At 55.1% G+C, this 17,214-nt stretch overlaps 1 protein-coding gene across 1 annotated transcript in view; it reads left to right on the top strand.

The window, feature by feature from the left end:
* Positions 1 to 17,214, top strand: part of EFNB1 (ephrin B1) — a 43,774-nt gene that overhangs the window by 14,475 nt on the left and 12,085 nt on the right. The window contains exon 2 of the mRNA XM_054641400.2: positions 13,985 to 14,262. Coding sequence (XP_054497375.1) covers positions 13,985 to 14,262 — 278 coding nt within the window. The remainder of the gene's footprint in view (positions 1 to 13,984; positions 14,263 to 17,214) is intronic.

Here is a 17,214-nt window from a genome sequence, read left to right as displayed (position 1 = left end):
CCCTCAGGGGGTCACCTTCCCCTGTGCTGGCAGTGGGGAGCCCTCGGGGGGTCACTTTCCCATGTGCTGGCAGCTCCTGACCCTGCCAAGGTGGGAGGAGGAGAAACGAGGACAGAGCTGCTCCCTGGAGAGAAGTCTGACAGGTTGGGGGGCTGGGAGGGGGGGCCAGGAAGGTCGGTCGGAGCTGGCATCCCTGTTCCTGTGCCGGCACTGGGGAGCCCAGGAGGAGCTCTGTCACTTCTCATCTCGGCCTTGTCGCCTGAGCCCGGGGCTGGGCTCGTGTCCTCCCCGCACCTCCCTGCTGCTGCCTTCACTTGTCTCACACACCGAGCTGTCAGCAGCCCAAAATTTACTGCTGGCATAAACCCATCAAAAAGCCAAACTGTTGGTCGGTAAAAATGGCAAAGCAATTGCAGGGGAACTTGTTTCTTCCTCTGACAACTTCTGAGTCAGTCCTTTAATCTCTAATCTAGGTTTATGGTCATTTTATTGAAATGCTGGGCTCTGTGGAAACCTGACATGTATGACCATCATAAACCAGGAGTTATGGGAGCCCAGAATTGCCTTGATGGTCTAAGTGTCTGCAGGAAGCATTTTTAAAATCCGTAATTGGGATTTATTGGCCATTGTGGCTCAAACTGTCAGGAGAAAATAAAATAATCAGCCTGGGATTTTTTTTCCTCTTCGGCTTTTGAGTCTTTCCACATATTCTGAAATCTTTTGGTACTTTGCTTCTGTGTTTAATTCCCTTGTAATGGCGGGATGTGGATGTGAGGAGGGAGCCCAGCCCTGTGGGTGCTGTGGCTCCCATCCTGGCTGTGCAGGCTACCTGTGCCCTCCTGCCTCCGTGTCCTGTCCCATAGGATGGCTGGGATCTCATCAGTGTCCCACGGGATGTGGTGGTCATGGACATACAGGGGATGTGGATTTGGATATGTGGAGCAACAGGTGAGCCTGGAGGAGGCCTCTTGGCTGGTTCCTCATGTGGGGTGGCTGGTTCGATGGATGAGGAGATTTGTGGGTTGGTGAGGTGTTGCTGGAGATGGACGTAGCAGGAAGCGTGTGGTGGGCTGGCACAGGGAGAAGAGACACTCCTGTGCCCTGCCAGAACCTGTGTCAATCAAAGTACCCATTGCCATGGACTTAAAACATGCCAGCACCAGAGCTTGAGGCCAGGGGCACATTTTGTACCAGCAGCCCATCCAAGGCAGTGCCATGGAGGCGGGCTGGGCCATGCTGGAATGGGCCAAGCCCCACTTGGTGTTTGGCAAACCTCGGGAAGGACCTTGGTGTTCCATCTCATGTTCATTCTTTTTGGATATGTGAACTGACTCATCTTTCAGGGTTTTTCTTCCCAGTCTGTGAGTGACTCCTGTGCTTTGCCTTATGCGTGTCTATGTCCAGTGGGGCATGGACTCATCCAGGCTATGGATGGCTCTCCTCAGTGCTGCCATTCCCTGGCTTGCTGCTGCAGGGTGCACCCGCCAAAACTCCTGCCCCTTCCCCGTTATCTGCCTTTCCCAATTTTCTCTCCATTAACTTGCGACCGCAAGCAACATCCAGCAGTGCCAGGTCCAGAGTTACCCTGGAATAATCTGCTGGGCTTGATAAATATCTCTGCTTCTGTTTTGTTTAACAAATATCTCCTTTAATGGCACAGCTTTTTGTTAAGCTTCCTCGCATTATCATCCCGCTTAATCATGCAGGGTGACTTCTAAAAGTACTTTTTTAAAAAATGCCACTTTTTATCCAGGTTTTAAAATTGAAACTCATTTTTTATCCAGAGGCAGGATATAAATGAGTCTACTAAAATTAGATTAATCCTAATAAGAATGTCAGTTATCATTTCTGAATACATTAATTTTTTTCTTAAAATTTTACATGCCTCTTTAGCTATAATTGCTGGTGTAATTTCTTACACAGACATGGTGTGTCCTCATGGTTGACAGAAATACTTAATGCAATGTCGACACCGCACTAAGTTCCAAATTAGTGCGTCGCAGACACTGCCAACGGTTTGAACTTTCTCCTTAATAAGTTAAAAAAAGAGAAAGGCAAAGAAAAAAACACCTTACATGCAAAGAAAGACTTAAATGGATTGAGGAAGTTGGAGTGAAGTGGGATAGTTGGAAGCTAGAGCCCCATGAAGAGATTTTCTGGGAGAGGGAAGCAGGAAAGGGCTGGAGGAGCTGGAGGTCAGGGAGGAGATTTGGGGTCCAGTGAGGGGTTTGTGGGTTGAATCCTGGCAGCTGCTGGGCAGGATGGAGGAGCTGAGGGTCAGGGAGGAGATTTGGAGTCTGGTGAGGGATTTGTGTGGGTGAGTTCTGCCAGGGGCTGCAGGGCAGGACGGGGAGGACCCACAACAGCACTGGTGCTGCTCACTTGGAGTTTTTCCAAGCCCCAGGGCAAAGGACCCCCCTCTTCTAGGGGCACCCCAAAACCATCGCTCCAAGGTGGGGGTTGGTCTCTGCTGTCACAGCTCGGTGGGTTTGAGGGTTGCTCTGTGTTGGGAACTGGGAACTGGGCTGTGCCTCAGCAGGACAGACAGACACCAGCCTTGGAATGAACTCTGGTTGGATTGGTGGCATCAGCCCTCTCAGGCTCTCAGCGTGGTGGCATGGCTGGGACGTGGCCCCAGCCTGGTGGCACACACACTGAGTGGGGCGAGGAGCGCTGCTGGGAACGCTGGAGCGAGCGGGATCTTGGGACAGGGCTCTGGGGGATCACATCTGGCAGCAAAGCAGGGGGGCAGGATGTGGCTGGGGGAGACTTTGGTCTCTCCTGCAGCTCTTGCCAGTTTTCTTCCATGAGTGTGGGTGGCAAGGCGGAGGATTTCGTCTCGGGGGGAGGATTGGGAACACTCCCCGTCCGCAGGCAATTGGAAACTGCTGGCGCTGGAGCGGGACAGGCTGGGTGCTCTGCCCTCCTCCTCCCCAGGCCCAAGGGCTGGGTTATTTTTAGGTTTAAACATGAGCTTTGCTTAGTGCCTTGTGAAAGCTCCCTCTGGGAGCGGGAGCCGTGTGTCCCGGCGGAGTCTGGTGACGTCCTTGGAGGTGGAAAGAGCACCAGTCCCGAGATGGGTTCTGGTTCCTCTCCTCTCCCATTCCTGGCTGGAAGTTGTACACTGGATTGAAGTTCAGCTGTACATGTAAATCTGGCCTAAAAATAAAAGCAAGTACAAGCCAACTCTCTTTGTACTGGAGGAGGGATTAAAACCTGACACTCCTGTGCTGTGCTGGCCTGTCTGCTGGCCCTTCCCTCAGCTGCTGCTCTTCCCTTCAGACTTCAGCTGGGTAAACTGGGAGCAATGGAAGGGCTACTGAGGGGGAGCACAAGAGTGTCCCAACCCCTTCCAGTGGTGAAACCTTTAGGAGGGTCTTTTTGGTATAAATATGGAGAAAATTTGGGCTGTTGTTCCAGAACAGGACCTCACAGTAAAGAGGGGTGTGGGCAGCACTGGGAACAGGTTCTGGGGAGAAAGGGGCAGTTTCTGCCCTGCTGAGTGACATCCAGAACAGGACTGGAGGAGGAGGCTGGATCCGGCTTCCCTGCAGAGCTGGCTCTCCAGGCTTTGGTGATGGCTCAGTTATGTGCAGGAGGACAAGAGAGGAGAGAACAAATGAACTTTTGAGGTCCTGTGACTCATCTTCAGCTTTTTCTCCTAGACCTAACCCAGCCCCATCCACCCCCGTGGAGCAGGGCCAAAGGTCTGGAGCAGCTGAGTGCAGCAAGCCAGTGGTGGGATTGGTGTGGGAGTGAGGAGCATGGGGTGACCTGGTTCAGCCTGGAGAAGGGAAGGCTCTAGGGAAACCTTGGAACCCCTTCCAGTGCTTAAAGGGCCTCTAGGACAGCTGGAGAGGGACTTTGGATGAGAGACAGGACAAGGGAGAATGGCTTCCCACTTGCCATAGGGCAGGATTAGATGGAATTTTGGGAAGAAATTCTCCTTGTGAGGGTGGAGAGGCCCTGGCACAGGTTGCTCAGAGAAGCTCTGGCTGCCCCTGGGTCCCTGGAAGTGTCCAAGGCCAGGTTGGACAGGGCTTGGAGCACCCTGGTGTAGTGGAAAGTGCCCCTGCCCATGGCAGGGTTGGAACTGGGTGGTCATCAAGGTCCCTTCTAGCTGGGCAGCTGTGGGCAGATGTGCACATGGCCTGTGTTGGGATGGGGGTTGGGAAGCTCTTAATAACCCCCGGTGCCGGTGGCAGCCGAGCAAGTTCCCAGTAATGACGCTGGTGCTGAGGGCTGGTGATTTGCAGCTGCCTGGGAAGATGGCGCTTCCAGACGGGAGCCAGGGCTGGAATGCCAGAACTCGTTTGGCCACTCTGGGAGCCGGGGGATCAAAGAGGCCCGGAGTGAGTCAGGGCGGCGCGGTGGGGGTGACGCTGCTCCCCTGGGACCAGGGGCTGGCAGGGCTGCCGAAACCCGGGAGACCTGTCAGGGCAGGGCAGGGCATCCCACAGCTGGGATGGGGAACCCTCCGCAGGGTTTGCTCCTCCCTGCCCAGTTCCTAACGTCGGGATTAATCCTTGAAACCGCAGCATTGCATCCCCAGGCTGAGCCAGAGCCCCAGGGACCTGGGTGGGTGCTCTGGAGCTGCCTCCCAGCCCTCAGTAGGATCTCCAGGGATGGAAAACCAAGCCCTGGGACACAGTGAGGGGCTTCTGGGAGCCAGGGGAAATCCAGGAGACCTTGTGGTTTCTGCTGCTCCCCAGGACATGTGTGGGCTTTATTTTTCTGGTATTTCTCAGAAAAATGGGGTGGCTGGTGGCTCCTCTCCCTTGCTTTGGAGGAAGCAAAATGAAGTGGGAAGCTGAGGGATTTGGGGAGCCCTCTTGTACCCCTTGGAATGCAGCAGCAGGAGCACTCAGTTAGTGTCCCGTGGGGTGTTTTGAGACTCCTGGCTGCAAACTGTGTTTGTGGGGTGCCAGGGTTATGTGGGGTGTCAGGTCCTGGGGTTCAGGGAGGATGGGGCTCTTTCTCTCCTAAGGCCCAACTACCAGCTGTAACTTCAGCTCTTGGCTCTTAGCTTTCTGTTCTTTTTTTTTTCCAACTGAGCTTGAAAAGCGAGAGGTGGGAAGAGGGGGGATCTTGGAGAACACCGGGGTTGCTGTCAGGTCTGATGTGCTGAACCCCCCACCCGCCCTTCCCTGTGCCCCCAGCCCTGCTCTGGGGAGGGGGGCCTGCAATTTGCCTCCGTTCTGTCCCGACTGGGGTTGATCTGCATGAGAATGAGCGGGGCTTGGCGGGGAGGGCTTGTCTTGGGTTCCTTGGGCATATTCCTGCTGCTTTCCCTTCCAAGTGGGCGCCCGGCCGCCGCCACAGCCCCTGCCAAAGTAATTCTTTGCTTTGGACCGGGAGACGAAATCTCCTCCGTTTTATTTCGGAGGGGTCAGGGAAGGAGTGGGAACCCCGCTGATCCAACCGTGTTCCCTTTTAACCTGCCTCTCCCTCTCTCCCCCGTCCCGGCCCCCCGTCCTCCGGATGAGCGGGGCTGTAGCCAGGGCACGAGTGGCCAAACTGAAGCCGGAAAACACACGGAGCCGAGCGGGAACATGAGCTGTTTCCGATGGATCATTTAATATCTGCAGCATCCCGGAGCTGGGACTGCGCCGCTCCTGGTGCCGTCAGGGTTTTGTGATGCCTGACGTGTGCTGGGCTCTGTTGTTCTGCCTCCGTGTTCTCCCCGTGGGTTTTAGGTGGTGTTTTTTGGCATGGGGGTCACGGTGCAGCCTCCAGCTGCCAACCTCTGTTGGGGTAGGGATTGGGGTGCGGGTAGGAGAAGGTGAGCGCCCACTGCCGCCACCGCCCAGCCTCATTGTCTCACTTCTCTCTCCATTCCTACGCCAATTAAAGCGCCGTGTTGCCATTCATGGCCCTTATGGTTTTGTTCAGTTGTCTGTCAGCTCTTGTCAAGCCCTGTCCCCTTCCCCTCCCCCGTTTCCAAAAACAAAACCCCTGACAAACCCCCCTTTGAATCCCCTCTTACCTCACTCCCAGCGTGGGGCCCCATTGCCGGGGGATGCCGGCGGCGGCGGCGGGGAGACCGCTCCCCACGCCGCCTTTGTGGGCCGCCGCCGCCCCCCAGCCCTCGGCCTCCCGCTTCTGCCAGCATTAATTAGATAACTCGGCCCCTCTTGATTCCTCCGAGGGGAGAACAGGACGATCCGACTCCAGGGAGAAAATATGGCTTTTCTTCCTTTTTATTTTTTGGCCGAGCCCTTGGTTCCGTCGCTGCTGGAGGTGCTTATTGTGCTGGGAAATAACGGGTTTGGGGGGTGGGTGTGTGACAGGGGTGAGCCCGCGGGACTCCCGGTGTTCCTCATTCCCTGTCTGGACCCCAGGCGGACGTGGGCGGGAGCCCGGGGTCCCCCGAGCCCACGCCAGCGGCTGCGGAGAGTGCTGCAGGTGGCAGCAGCAGCCTGCGCCAGTGCTCTGGCCCTAATTAAATCGACTCCAAAATCCCTCAATTAGCAGCAGGTTTTGTTTCCCCCCCTCGCTAGGTTTGCACTGAGATATTTCGGGTGCAGCGTCTGAATGCATGGAGTGTGCGCGGACTTGGGAGGATGGAGCCGCACATGGCTGCTCTCGGCAGGCCCGGCTGCTGTGAGGGCTGGGAGCCTTCCCTCTCCTTCCCCTTCTCTTCTTCTTCCTCTTTGGGGCATGAGGGTGGTCAGCAGCTGTTCCTGGAAGTGATGGACTGGCATCAGGATACATCCTGGCCGAGCTTGCAATGGGACAAAGGAGAACATTCTCCTTTTGTGGGTGCTGCCTTTGGTGGTGGTGATCTGTCATCCTCCTTGGGGCTGGTGGGGAGTCTGGCACTAGGATACTCTCCCTGGCCATGCTGTAATTATGGGGATAGCTCAGGGAGAAAGCCCTTCCTGCAGCCCTGCTGTGGCCCAGGAGGGCTGAGTCACTGGGGCCAGGGATGTCACCAGCTGTGGTGGCAGCTGCTGGCTCTGGGTGCTGAGGTGTGGCTGGCATCCTACAGCATCCATACCAGATTTCCTGAAGCCTGCTGACCTGTTCTGCCAGCATCCTGATGGCTAGAACCCTCTTCTGCTCTTGGCTGGTGGTAGGAGAAGAGGTCTAGACTGCAGGAGGGGAAAGCAGACCTGTCCACAAGCTACGGGTTTGCAGTTGAAACCAGGATCCTGCTCCTGACTTCCTGCTTGAGAAACCCAGCAGTGGTGGGTATTTTCCTGAAAAAGTGGGCTCTCTGGTGTGTTCCCCAGATGTTGGACAGTGGCTTGGTCTTCAAAGCTATGGCAGTGACTGCAACATGTGAGCAAAGCTCAGGGAGCTGCAGTGAGACATTCCCTGCTTCCCCCATTCCCTGAATCTCACCTTCCCCGCTTCCATGACTGCTCAGGGTAAGCAAGGTGCTCTCTCAGCCTTCAGTGTTTGAGGCTGCCTGGGGAGAGTTATGGTCCAGTGTTGAACATGAGGCTCCTGTTTGCCAAACCTCTGTGTGAAGCATTGGAGTGGCCTCTTGGCCATTGCCAAAGCATGGGAATCCCCAGGGCCACCGGTTTCCCTGTGAAGTGCTGGGAGCCACGCTGTGACTGGGGCTGGTGTTTGAGCATGGACAGACCACACTGCCTTGGGCATCACCCCCTTTCTGGGCAGTGAGGGGCAGTTTGGGTTTGTTTTCCCCTGCACTTGGTGTTTCCATCCCTTCCTTCCCATCCCAATGCTGGCTTGACCATGACCCAGAGTCGGTCACAGTGCGGAGCTCTCCGGAGTGTCTGTGCCAGGGGGACACTGGCTTGGGCATCTTGTAACTTCACCTCAAAAAATGTCACCCCTGGCACCCGGACGTGTGGGGTGAGGGTTTACCAGCTTGTGAGGAGCCTCCCAGCTGGCAGAGAAGCAACAAAAGGGTTTTGGGGAGCAGCAGAGTTGTAAAATGGCATCCCAGAGCTGGGGGGGTCGGTGAGCGTTGCCATGGAGACCCGTTTATGCCTCACTGATGCGTCGTGTAAATCCGTTTGGAAACGAGAAGGGCCTTTTGTCTTTGGAAGGGTTGAATGGGCCTCATTAAACCCGAGATGAGGAAAAAAAAGGGCCTTAGAGTGTATCTGGGAGGGGGACTGGACAGGACGGCCCCAGGGGGGGCTCAGCAGAGGCTGTTCCCTCTCCCAGGATGGTGAGGAGCTGGGGGGGCTGGAAGGTGAAAAATATCTCCTTGAACAGCAGAGACCAAAGGAGTGGAGGAGATATGAGCTGCTTTCAGATACCTGGGATTGCTGGCTCTGTGTGGCCACCTCGGCTCCAAAAGGATAGAGCAGAAATAGAAGAGGGCTGCTGAAGGGCAAGGAAAATAATTATCCATAGATTAGCAGGGGGAAAAAAGATGGCAGGCTCTTCTAAAGGAGACTAATAATAGAGGAGCACATGAAAGGAGTGGGATCTGAGAGCGTGGGGGTTCGTGTGCTCCTATTTACCCTCTTGTGGTGATGAGCGGTGCAATGGACGAGTGAGAAGGCGACAGATACAGAGGGAGGAACCTTTTCATTCCACTTGTAATTAACTTCCTTCCACGGAGTATCTTTGTTCCCAAGAGCTGAATGGGAGTCAAATAGGAGAAAGGGGCTGTGCCTTTGTGTACTGGCACCACTTCGGGGAAGGGTTGTGGATGTTGCTGGTGTGCTGGGATCAGGTGGGCCTTTGGGATTAGGTGTAATTCCTCTGGTTTGATTGTTCTCTGCTCTGGAGAGGTGAAGTGAGGTGGGTGGGGGCTGCTCTGTCTCACTGATACCTCCTGGTGTCAGCAGGAGAACCTCTCCCTGTGACAGGGGGTGGCTGATGTTCTCAGCTCAATCTCCCTGAGGACCATGTGGTTGTCCCTGTCTGGTAATGCTGTTTGATCTCTGATGTCCCACTTCACCTAAATTAGGTTCCAGTTTTTACTACTGATCTCTTAATTCTCTTTCTTGATGAAAATTCAGATTTTGGCAAGGGCATAGGTGGCTGGATGTCACCAAGGGAGCTGTGGACGAGCTGCACAGGGACCCTCCAATGGCAGGAGTGTGATGTGGCTCTGTGACATCGGGGTATGGAAAAGAGCTCAGGGAAGTTTGGACAAGTGAGGCAGAGAGGGCAGGATTGGATCTGTATGTGGCTGGGCACCAGCAAATCGCAGGGTTCAGGAGTGTTTTTCAGGATCCCACACCCAGTTTGAACATGGAGCTTTGGATTCTTTACTGGATCTGGCCCTTTCCCATCCCTTCCTTGAGGAGATTCCTGGTGGGTGGGAACTATGATCCATCTGGAAGGACTCACATGCTCTGTTGGTGTGGAGAGCTGGGCCCATGGGGGCTTCAGCTGCCCAGACACCAGGAAAACCTCCCAGCTCCTGCAGGTCTCGCTCTGCCAGGCACTGTCAGCCTTCCCTGCCAGACGTACACGTCCTCCATGGAAGATGCAGTTATTTTTGGATTTCTTTGAAGCAAACAGCATTTAGCATATGTCATCTTATATGTATGTCAGCATCAGCGTTAGGACATCTTCTCCAAGGAGAAGGTTCTTGGGAAATGTTGTTCTGTTTCTGCCAAGCCTGAAATCATGTGAGGGGCATTGTATGCTGTGGACGTGGGGAAAGGTGATGCTGCCCCAGAGATTTTGTGGTTGATGTGGTGCAAGGAGTGCTTGGATCCAGGGGCAGAGCAGTTGGAAAATATGTCAACCTATTATTTAAAAAAATTGTATTTTTAAGCCATTTTTTGGTCTTCCCTAACAAAGAGGTGAGGGACAGTTGGATTTTAAGGTTCCAGATGACTTATCTGCAGGACACTTGTGTCTATGGGATTGCTGGGAATGTGTTGGCTCATCCATGTCTATCCATGTGTGCCTACATGGAGGAGAGGTGCCTGCATGGGAGGGGGTGTGGAGGAGTGGGGTATCATTCCCAGTATAACTCCTGATCTTGCTCTGGCCGACTTGCTTGGGTTTCCTCCTTAGCTTATTCTTCCTCCTGTCCCAGCAAACCCTCTCTGGGATGCTTGCCTGGCTCTTCCAGCAGGTCCCACCTCTAGCCCCTGGTCGCTCCATCAGATCCTATATTTTGGACCCCCAAGGGGAAGTGAGGGGGGCTCTGCAAGGGATTGGGGGCCCCACCAGCAGCCCCCCAACTCAGGGCAGAGGAGAGGCTGCACTTTAATCCCATCTCCCTGCTCCGGCATCCCGGCATCCTGCTGCCAACAGAGCTCCCGTTGTTTACCCAACTCAGAGGAATCGGTTTACAAGGCTCACAAATCCCCTTTTCACCTTTCCCATCAGAAAACACCTCCCGAAACAATGAGGAAATTGGACGCTGCCACCTGATCGCTCCCAAGGAACCTGCGGGGCCGGGAGCTGGGGGCCTGCAGTGGCGCTGGGGATGGGGACGCCTGCCTGGGATGGCCGGGATGGTCCCCTGGCTCTGCAGGTGGGCAGCCACGGATGCCACCCAAAAATCAATCACCTCAGGGGCTTTAAGGGATGAAGCTGCAGACCCTCTCCACCTGCTCAGCTGGCAAAAAAATACTTGTTTTAAGCTTTAGTGGCTGTGGTTAATCATTCCCACCCTCCTGGACACCAGGAGAAATGATGCTGGGATGTTACCTGTGAGCTGGTGATGGTGCCAATCCCAGGATCCCAGAATGGTTTGGGTTGGAAGGGACCTTAAAGCTCATCCAGTTCCACCCTCTGCCATGGATAGGGACACCTTCCACTATGCCAGGTTGCTCCAAGTCCTATCCAACTTGGCCTTGGACGCTTTGGGGATGGGGCAGGAATAAAGCTGGAGCCATTATCTTCCTCCTCCTGCGTGTTGGGCAAGGTAGAGGAGAGGGTGATTCTTAATGCTGAGAGTTGTTTCAGCCTTAAGGTTGAGCTAAGTTTTAGTTTTCCTCTTTTTTTTTTCCCTTCCCACCTTAAAACAGGGAAATCAAGCTGTGTTTTCCAGAGGAACAGCAGATTCCCTCTTCCCTCCCTGAAATTACAGTGGGTGCTCTGAGGGCACGATGAATTTCCCTATTAATTTAAGAGTTGCTCTGTTCACTCCTCCGGGTTAAGATAAATCTGAAGACATGTCCTTGTGAAGACAAGTCAAGAGTGTAATTCCTTTTTGTCTTCAACCATCCCTTGGAACTAAAATACCTCGTCTCCAGTACTGGCTGAAATCCTGTGTTCAGGCAGCATGTGACAATTTTTGGACGTTTTTTTCCTCTCCTTTTCTTGTGATAAATGTTGCTTTTCACCATGTATTTTAAAGGAGAATTTCCCAGAGAGCCAGCCTCTGGCATTGTGGGAGCTATTGTTGGTCTTCCCTAGGACGATCATCACAAGCTGTTCTTGTGACAAAGCAGAATTTTTGGGAGAAATAAAGATCTCTGTGTGTGGTGAAAAGCTGGAAGAGCTGCTTGAGGGGTTCGAGATACATGCCTCAGGTTTATATCCTCTCCTGTGCTGCCCAGGCTGTCATCTGGAAACGGCCCTGCTGTTAGAGAAGAGGAGAAATGGAGGAGAAAAAAGTCAGGAAAATTGGAGGACATAGGGAAAACAGCCTGTGTGCAGGTGGGGAACAGCAGTTGGAGGGAGCAGCGCAAAAGCTCCATGCACAAAGAAGTGGCTCTGTCTTGCTCCATGTTTGTGTGGATCTGGAAGATGTTGAGCTAATTCCCAGAAAGCAGCTGTGTGCTTCTGGAGCCGAGACTGAGTGTGGAAAGGATTTGCCTCCTTGTTTTATCCTTACATAAACCTAAGGTAGGCCTTGGTCCTGAAGTTCCTGAGATGAAGAGGTGCCAGCAGGATGTGGTACTGGGAGGTTCTCAGCTCCCTCAGCTGCTTTGTGGCCCCTCCCCTGCTTACAAATCCATTTGGCCTGATCCCAACAGGCTGGTGGCCCAGGGACCGGTTGGTTTGCAGGTGTTGGCCAAGGTTTTGGCCACAGAGGTGTGATAGGTCCTCCTGGTATGGAGATGAGGGTGGATAGGAGCCTTCTTCTCCTGCTCCGGCGGTGCAAGACATCTGCTTGACTTGTTTGTGGCTTCCTGTTTGGCATCTTCTGGGCAGGAGGGAGCTGGCAGGAGCTGAGGAGGGAGCTTGAGTCACTCCAGAATCCTGTGCCAGGAAGCCTCTGACTCAGCCCAACCGTGGAGAAAGGAGTGTGGGATCCAGCTGCCTCTCGGGGTGGGAACCCGTGCAAGTGTTCACTTGCGCTGCGTGTCTGCGGCCAGGCGGGGAGGGAGGGACAGGGGCAGCTCCCGCCTCCTGCTCCTGCTCCAGCCTTGCATCAGGGCTCTGGCCGTGGGTGGGGAAGCCTTTATCGCTCCCAAGCCTTTGGAAGTGCCTGCTGGCCACTGGCCAGGTGACCTACTTGGTAGTGTGAAGCAAAGCATGGCTCACCTGACGGCAGTGCCTGGACGGAGGCGGGCTCTGCATCCCACCTGCATTCCTAAAGACCCTCCAGGGGCCAAGTTACCCACTGTCTCCTGGTCACCATCTGCATGAATCATGGCTTGTACAAAATTCCCTGCAACCTCACATCGCCAAGGTGCTGCTGTGCCACTGGTGCTGGGGTTGGGATGATCCCAGCTGCCCTGTTGTGCTGCTTTGGGTGCTACTGTAGCTGATGTGGAGCTGCAGCCAGGCAGGGAGGATGGACCTGTGACCCCTCTAAATCCAGCTTTGTCATGAGGCTGTGCCCGCCATCCCTGTGCCATGCTCTGGGTGCCTGAGATGCTCCTCTGACCTGGCAAGCTGCAAGTGAGGTGCAGATGATGTCTGCATGTCTGCCCTGCTACTACAGCTGGCACTGAGCTCCAGAGCTTGTGCCAAGGGCACTTGGGGGTGCGTGGGCTTCAGCTCCGCCTGCCTGCTCCAGCCCAGCCTGTGGATCTGCTAGGCTCCTGCAGCCAAAGGCCTGGTGCTGGTTCCAGCTCTGTGGCTTCTTGCTAAGACTTGCATGGAGCCACAGAGCAGGTTGGTCTTGTGTGTTTGATCTTCCTTCCACGGAGCCTGCAGCTCCAGCCGGAGCAGCTGGCTGGGGGAGAAGGTATCCTGGCCCCATCCAGTCTCCAGGGTGGGCTGGCACAGGGATGGGCTGTGTCCGACAGCAGAAGGGGAAGCGTGGCCACGCAGCCTTGGCAAAGTGCTCACTTTGCGTTTGCCGTGCCCAGATTACGTGAGGGAGTTGCAGCACAGATAACTCTGCAGGAAAATCCATTCCCACCTTATCTCCCATCAGGAACGTATTTAGTTGCCTACATCAAAGTAGATGATCTGCTGCTTCCCTCCTTGCTGCCCTAATCCTTTCCTTCACGCTGAAAAAAACCTAATCAGTGCCTTGCCCCACCATAACGAGATCCGAATGTTAATTATCAGCATCTTGCCTTCCTACCCTTCCCAATGCCCTGCCTTCCAGCCCCGAATAGCTTTCCTCCCTCCTTGCTCCTCTCCATCCGGTCCTCCCACGCTCCTGGGCACGCTGTTGAGCCTGGCTCAGTAGAAGTTGTCCTGCAGGATGCTTCCTTCCCTTCCATTTAAGGACAGGAATTCCTCAGGGAGCTGGGGCGTGGACGGGATCCCTCCCTTCACCCCATTGTCAGGACTTCTCCCCATGCCTAATTATTGCCTGTCCCTGCAGGAAGCTCCTTGCCTGGCCGTCGGGCAGAGCCGCGGCGTCTCCCAGCCCTTTGTGGGAAGACTCATTCCCAGTTGGATGCCAGGCTTGGGGCTGGGAAAGGTGCCCACCCTTATCATGGCTGGCGAGCGGGACTGACCCAAGCCAGCCCTGATTTTGTCAGCAGGAGCCTGTGCTGGCTCCATGAACAGGCTGAGTTGGTGAGGGAAGAGGAGAACTTGTTTTTGGTGTCAAAACCTGTCTTACAGAGGGGGAGCAGCAGAGCTGAAGCACAAAAATGGTGTCAGATTGGGATGGGCTGGGCTGATGTGGCCTCTGCTCCAGCACATGGTAACCTCTTACCCTCCTCTCTTCCAGGTTCATGACTGGGAAGGGGCTGGTCATCTACCCAGAGATTGGGGATAAACTGGACATTATCTGCCCCAAGGCGGAGCCGTCCAAGCCTTACGAGTACTACAAGCTGTACCTGGTGAGGAAGGAGCAGGCGGATGCCTGCAGCACCGTCATGGACCCCAACGTGCTGGTGACGTGCAACCGGCCCGAGCAGGAGATCCGCTTCACCATCAAGTTCCAGGAGTTCAGCCCCAACTACATGGGCCTGGAATTCAAGCGGCACCAGGATTACTTCATCACATGTGAGTCGCCCTCCTCTTTCTCGCTGCCAGTCCTGGCTCGGGAGGGCTCGGGCGCCTGGAGAGTGTCACCAGGCGCTTGTGTGTGACTTGGCCGGTGCAGAGAGCTGACATGGATGGAAAATATGTCCCGCTGGATGGGAGCAGGGGGAGGAATGTGTCACTGGCCGAGTGGGTCACCAGTCCCTATCTGGCTGCTCTGCTGTGTCCTCTGCCCTGCTCATGGCTGGGAGCAGGAGCACATCCCCATCTGGGGTTGGCCCTGGAGTGCTGTCATGCCTGGAGCCTATTTTTTGCTGCCATCTTTGCTGGAAGTGTTGTGGGGTTTTGCTTTGGGGCTGGGGAGAAAGAGGAATGGTGATGCTTGTCCTTATTCCTGGGTATTGCCTCCAAGAGTAGCAGCCCCAGCACAAGGAAGTGCTGGTGGTGTCCAGTGTGTGATATGATCGAAATGGCTGAAAAATTCTGTACGCTGGCTTGTTCTGTTTGTGTCTTGGTGCACCATGGCATTTTAGGGAGGGGAGAGAGAAGAGGCTGGAATTTTCTTGGAGCCTGTGGTCTGTGCATGCAGGGGATTGCTGCACAGAAATCTATCCCCCTGTGCCTGCTCTGGTGTGGATGGAGAGGGAGCTCAGCCGTGTCTGGGCAGTGCTGCCAGCTCTCTCTTTGTCCCCTCCCCTCCTCCTCAGCCTGGCTGTCCCCGCCTGGCTGGGTGCACTGCAAAGGGCACGGTGGCCACGGCTCAGCTCCCCTCGCTGCGTGCCGTGGGCTCTGCGGCGAGCGGCTGGCACAGGGGTCACTGCCTGTGTGGGGGCGAGCTCCCAGCCGTGGGAGCTGTGTGTTCCTGGCTGGAAACAGGGTATTTTTAGCCTGGAATCTTTGGGAGGGGGCAGCAAGGCCATGGCAGGCAGTGGAGACGGGGGGGTTGTGCTGTAGCATGGTGCTGTGGTGAGGCTGCTGGTCTGGATCTCCCCAGCGAGCCTGGCTGGGGCTATTGGAATCTTGCTGCAGAGTAATTTGGGATAAACCTGATGCAGAGGAAGCAGCCGGGCCTGGCTCTGGCAGGTCAGCCTTGAGCCCTCATCACTTCTGTCATAGCAAATTTTGCCCGGTGGTGACAGGGGCTCACAGGGGGCTCTGTTACCTGTGTGGCCGTGGAGATGCCAAAGTGGCTTCTGCATGGTCAGTCAGGGAAGTTTCCCTAGCAGGAGGGATGACAGCAGGGACGACCTGGCACTACAACCTGCAGAGCCAGCTTGGCTCGGTGCTGGCAGCGACCGTGGGCTCTGCAGGGCTGAGTCACTGTGGCAGGGCCAGGCTCTTCCAGAACAATGGTCACTGTCACTGTCCAGACATGGGGATGTCTGTCCTGTGTCACTTGACAGGCACCAGCTGCGAAGCCATTGTGGGCAGGACACCCTGGTTCCAGTCCAGATGCCCCAGATGGGCTGGGGATGCCAAAACCTGTGGCACAACTCCCACATAGGCTCCCATCTCCCTTAGCACAGCTGCATCAGCCTGGTGGCTCTGGGATGGCAAAGTTCAGCCCTTCTGCTATCCTTCAGCTGATGAAAAGCTTGATTGAATATAAGCTTTGCCTGCAGTGGGCAAAAATTTGGAAGAGAAGCCAAAGTGCCAGACTTGGGTCAGCCAAGCATCTTGAAGCGCTTGGTCGGTGGCTCCTCTGTGTTTGGGGGTCAAGTTCAAGCACTGACATGGTCATCAAGCTAATGAGGGCTGAAATTGGGGTCCTCTGACCTACAGCCCTTGGGACTCTCAGGCTGCAAAGAGCCCTCAAAGACAAATAGGCTCCCCAAAACGAGCTCAGGAGGTGAACAAAGCACCGAGAAGAAGAAATCTGGGATCCCTCTTATGGTAACCAAGTCCATCAGGAAGGTGGAGGCAGACAGATTTACAGCCTCTGAATTACCCAAATTTTAAGGAGCTGTTTTGCATTTCACACGAAAACTGAAGTGAAAATCAACCTCCCGGAGCTTTGGGAGGTGCTTTCACAAGCGGCTGCCGGTGCATTGCCGACTCCAAACGCGGCTCCCGCGGGGCCCCTGCAGCTTTGAGCCGATGCCAGCTCCCCTGCACGGCTGCCAGCACACCTGGGTCACTGCTGGTGACCGGCTCCGGCTCGCTGCGGATCCGACGGGACATGCAGCCGGGATTTTGCAAAGATGGCATAGCCCAGGTTGGGAAATCCCGGCTGTGCGTCCCGTTGGATGTTGGGCCGAGCTTTTTAAACTCATTTTTTAATATAAAATCCTATTTATCCTCTTGTTCCTGGTTTCAGGCTGTATAGGGATGCAGCGAGCGGGGTGCTTGGAGCATCCCTGTGGGATGCCCCCCCTCTCCTCAGGGGGCCGGCAGTGCCCTCTGCCCCTGCCTTGGACCGTTTCTGACTTTAATTTCTCTTGACTCCTCCAAGCTTTGATGCGAAACCCCTCGGAGCTGGGAGCTGCCAGCTGAACTTTGGCCCCTGGGTGGGCTGAGGATGCTCCTGTGATCTGGCCATACCCTCTGCTGAGCAACCCCAGGAGTTCTTTCTGCCAAGAAATAAAATAGCCAAAAAAACAAAGTCAAAAGTCTCCTGAGCAGACCACCCACATGTTGTCTTTTTTTTTCCCCCCCCAATTTTTCTCCCCTCCCTTTCCCCAAGCTTTGCCTGGACACACAAAAGGGTTTTTTTCTCCCTTTTCATTTCTAAGCCGGGGAAGCAGTGCTGGAGCCGAGGGGAGCAGGGCGTGTGCCACTCATCCCCCACCTTCCCCAGCGGCTGGAAAACCTCCTCACCGGAGCTGGGGGGCTTCCCAGGGTCCCTCTATTCAGGACTGCTCCTTGCCATTGCTTTGGATATGCCAAGCCTTGTTTAGGGACACTTTTATCATGGAGGGACACGGCCCCAGCCCTCGGCTTAGCAATGAAAAGGCTTTTGAAAGCTGCTGTTCC

The sequence above is a fragment of the Agelaius phoeniceus genome, chromosome 14, assembly GCF_051311805.1.
Source record: "Agelaius phoeniceus isolate bAgePho1 chromosome 14, bAgePho1.hap1, whole genome shotgun sequence".
Taxonomy (NCBI): domain Eukaryota; kingdom Metazoa; phylum Chordata; class Aves; order Passeriformes; family Icteridae; genus Agelaius; species Agelaius phoeniceus.
This window is presented reverse-complemented; position numbering and strand designations above follow the sequence as displayed.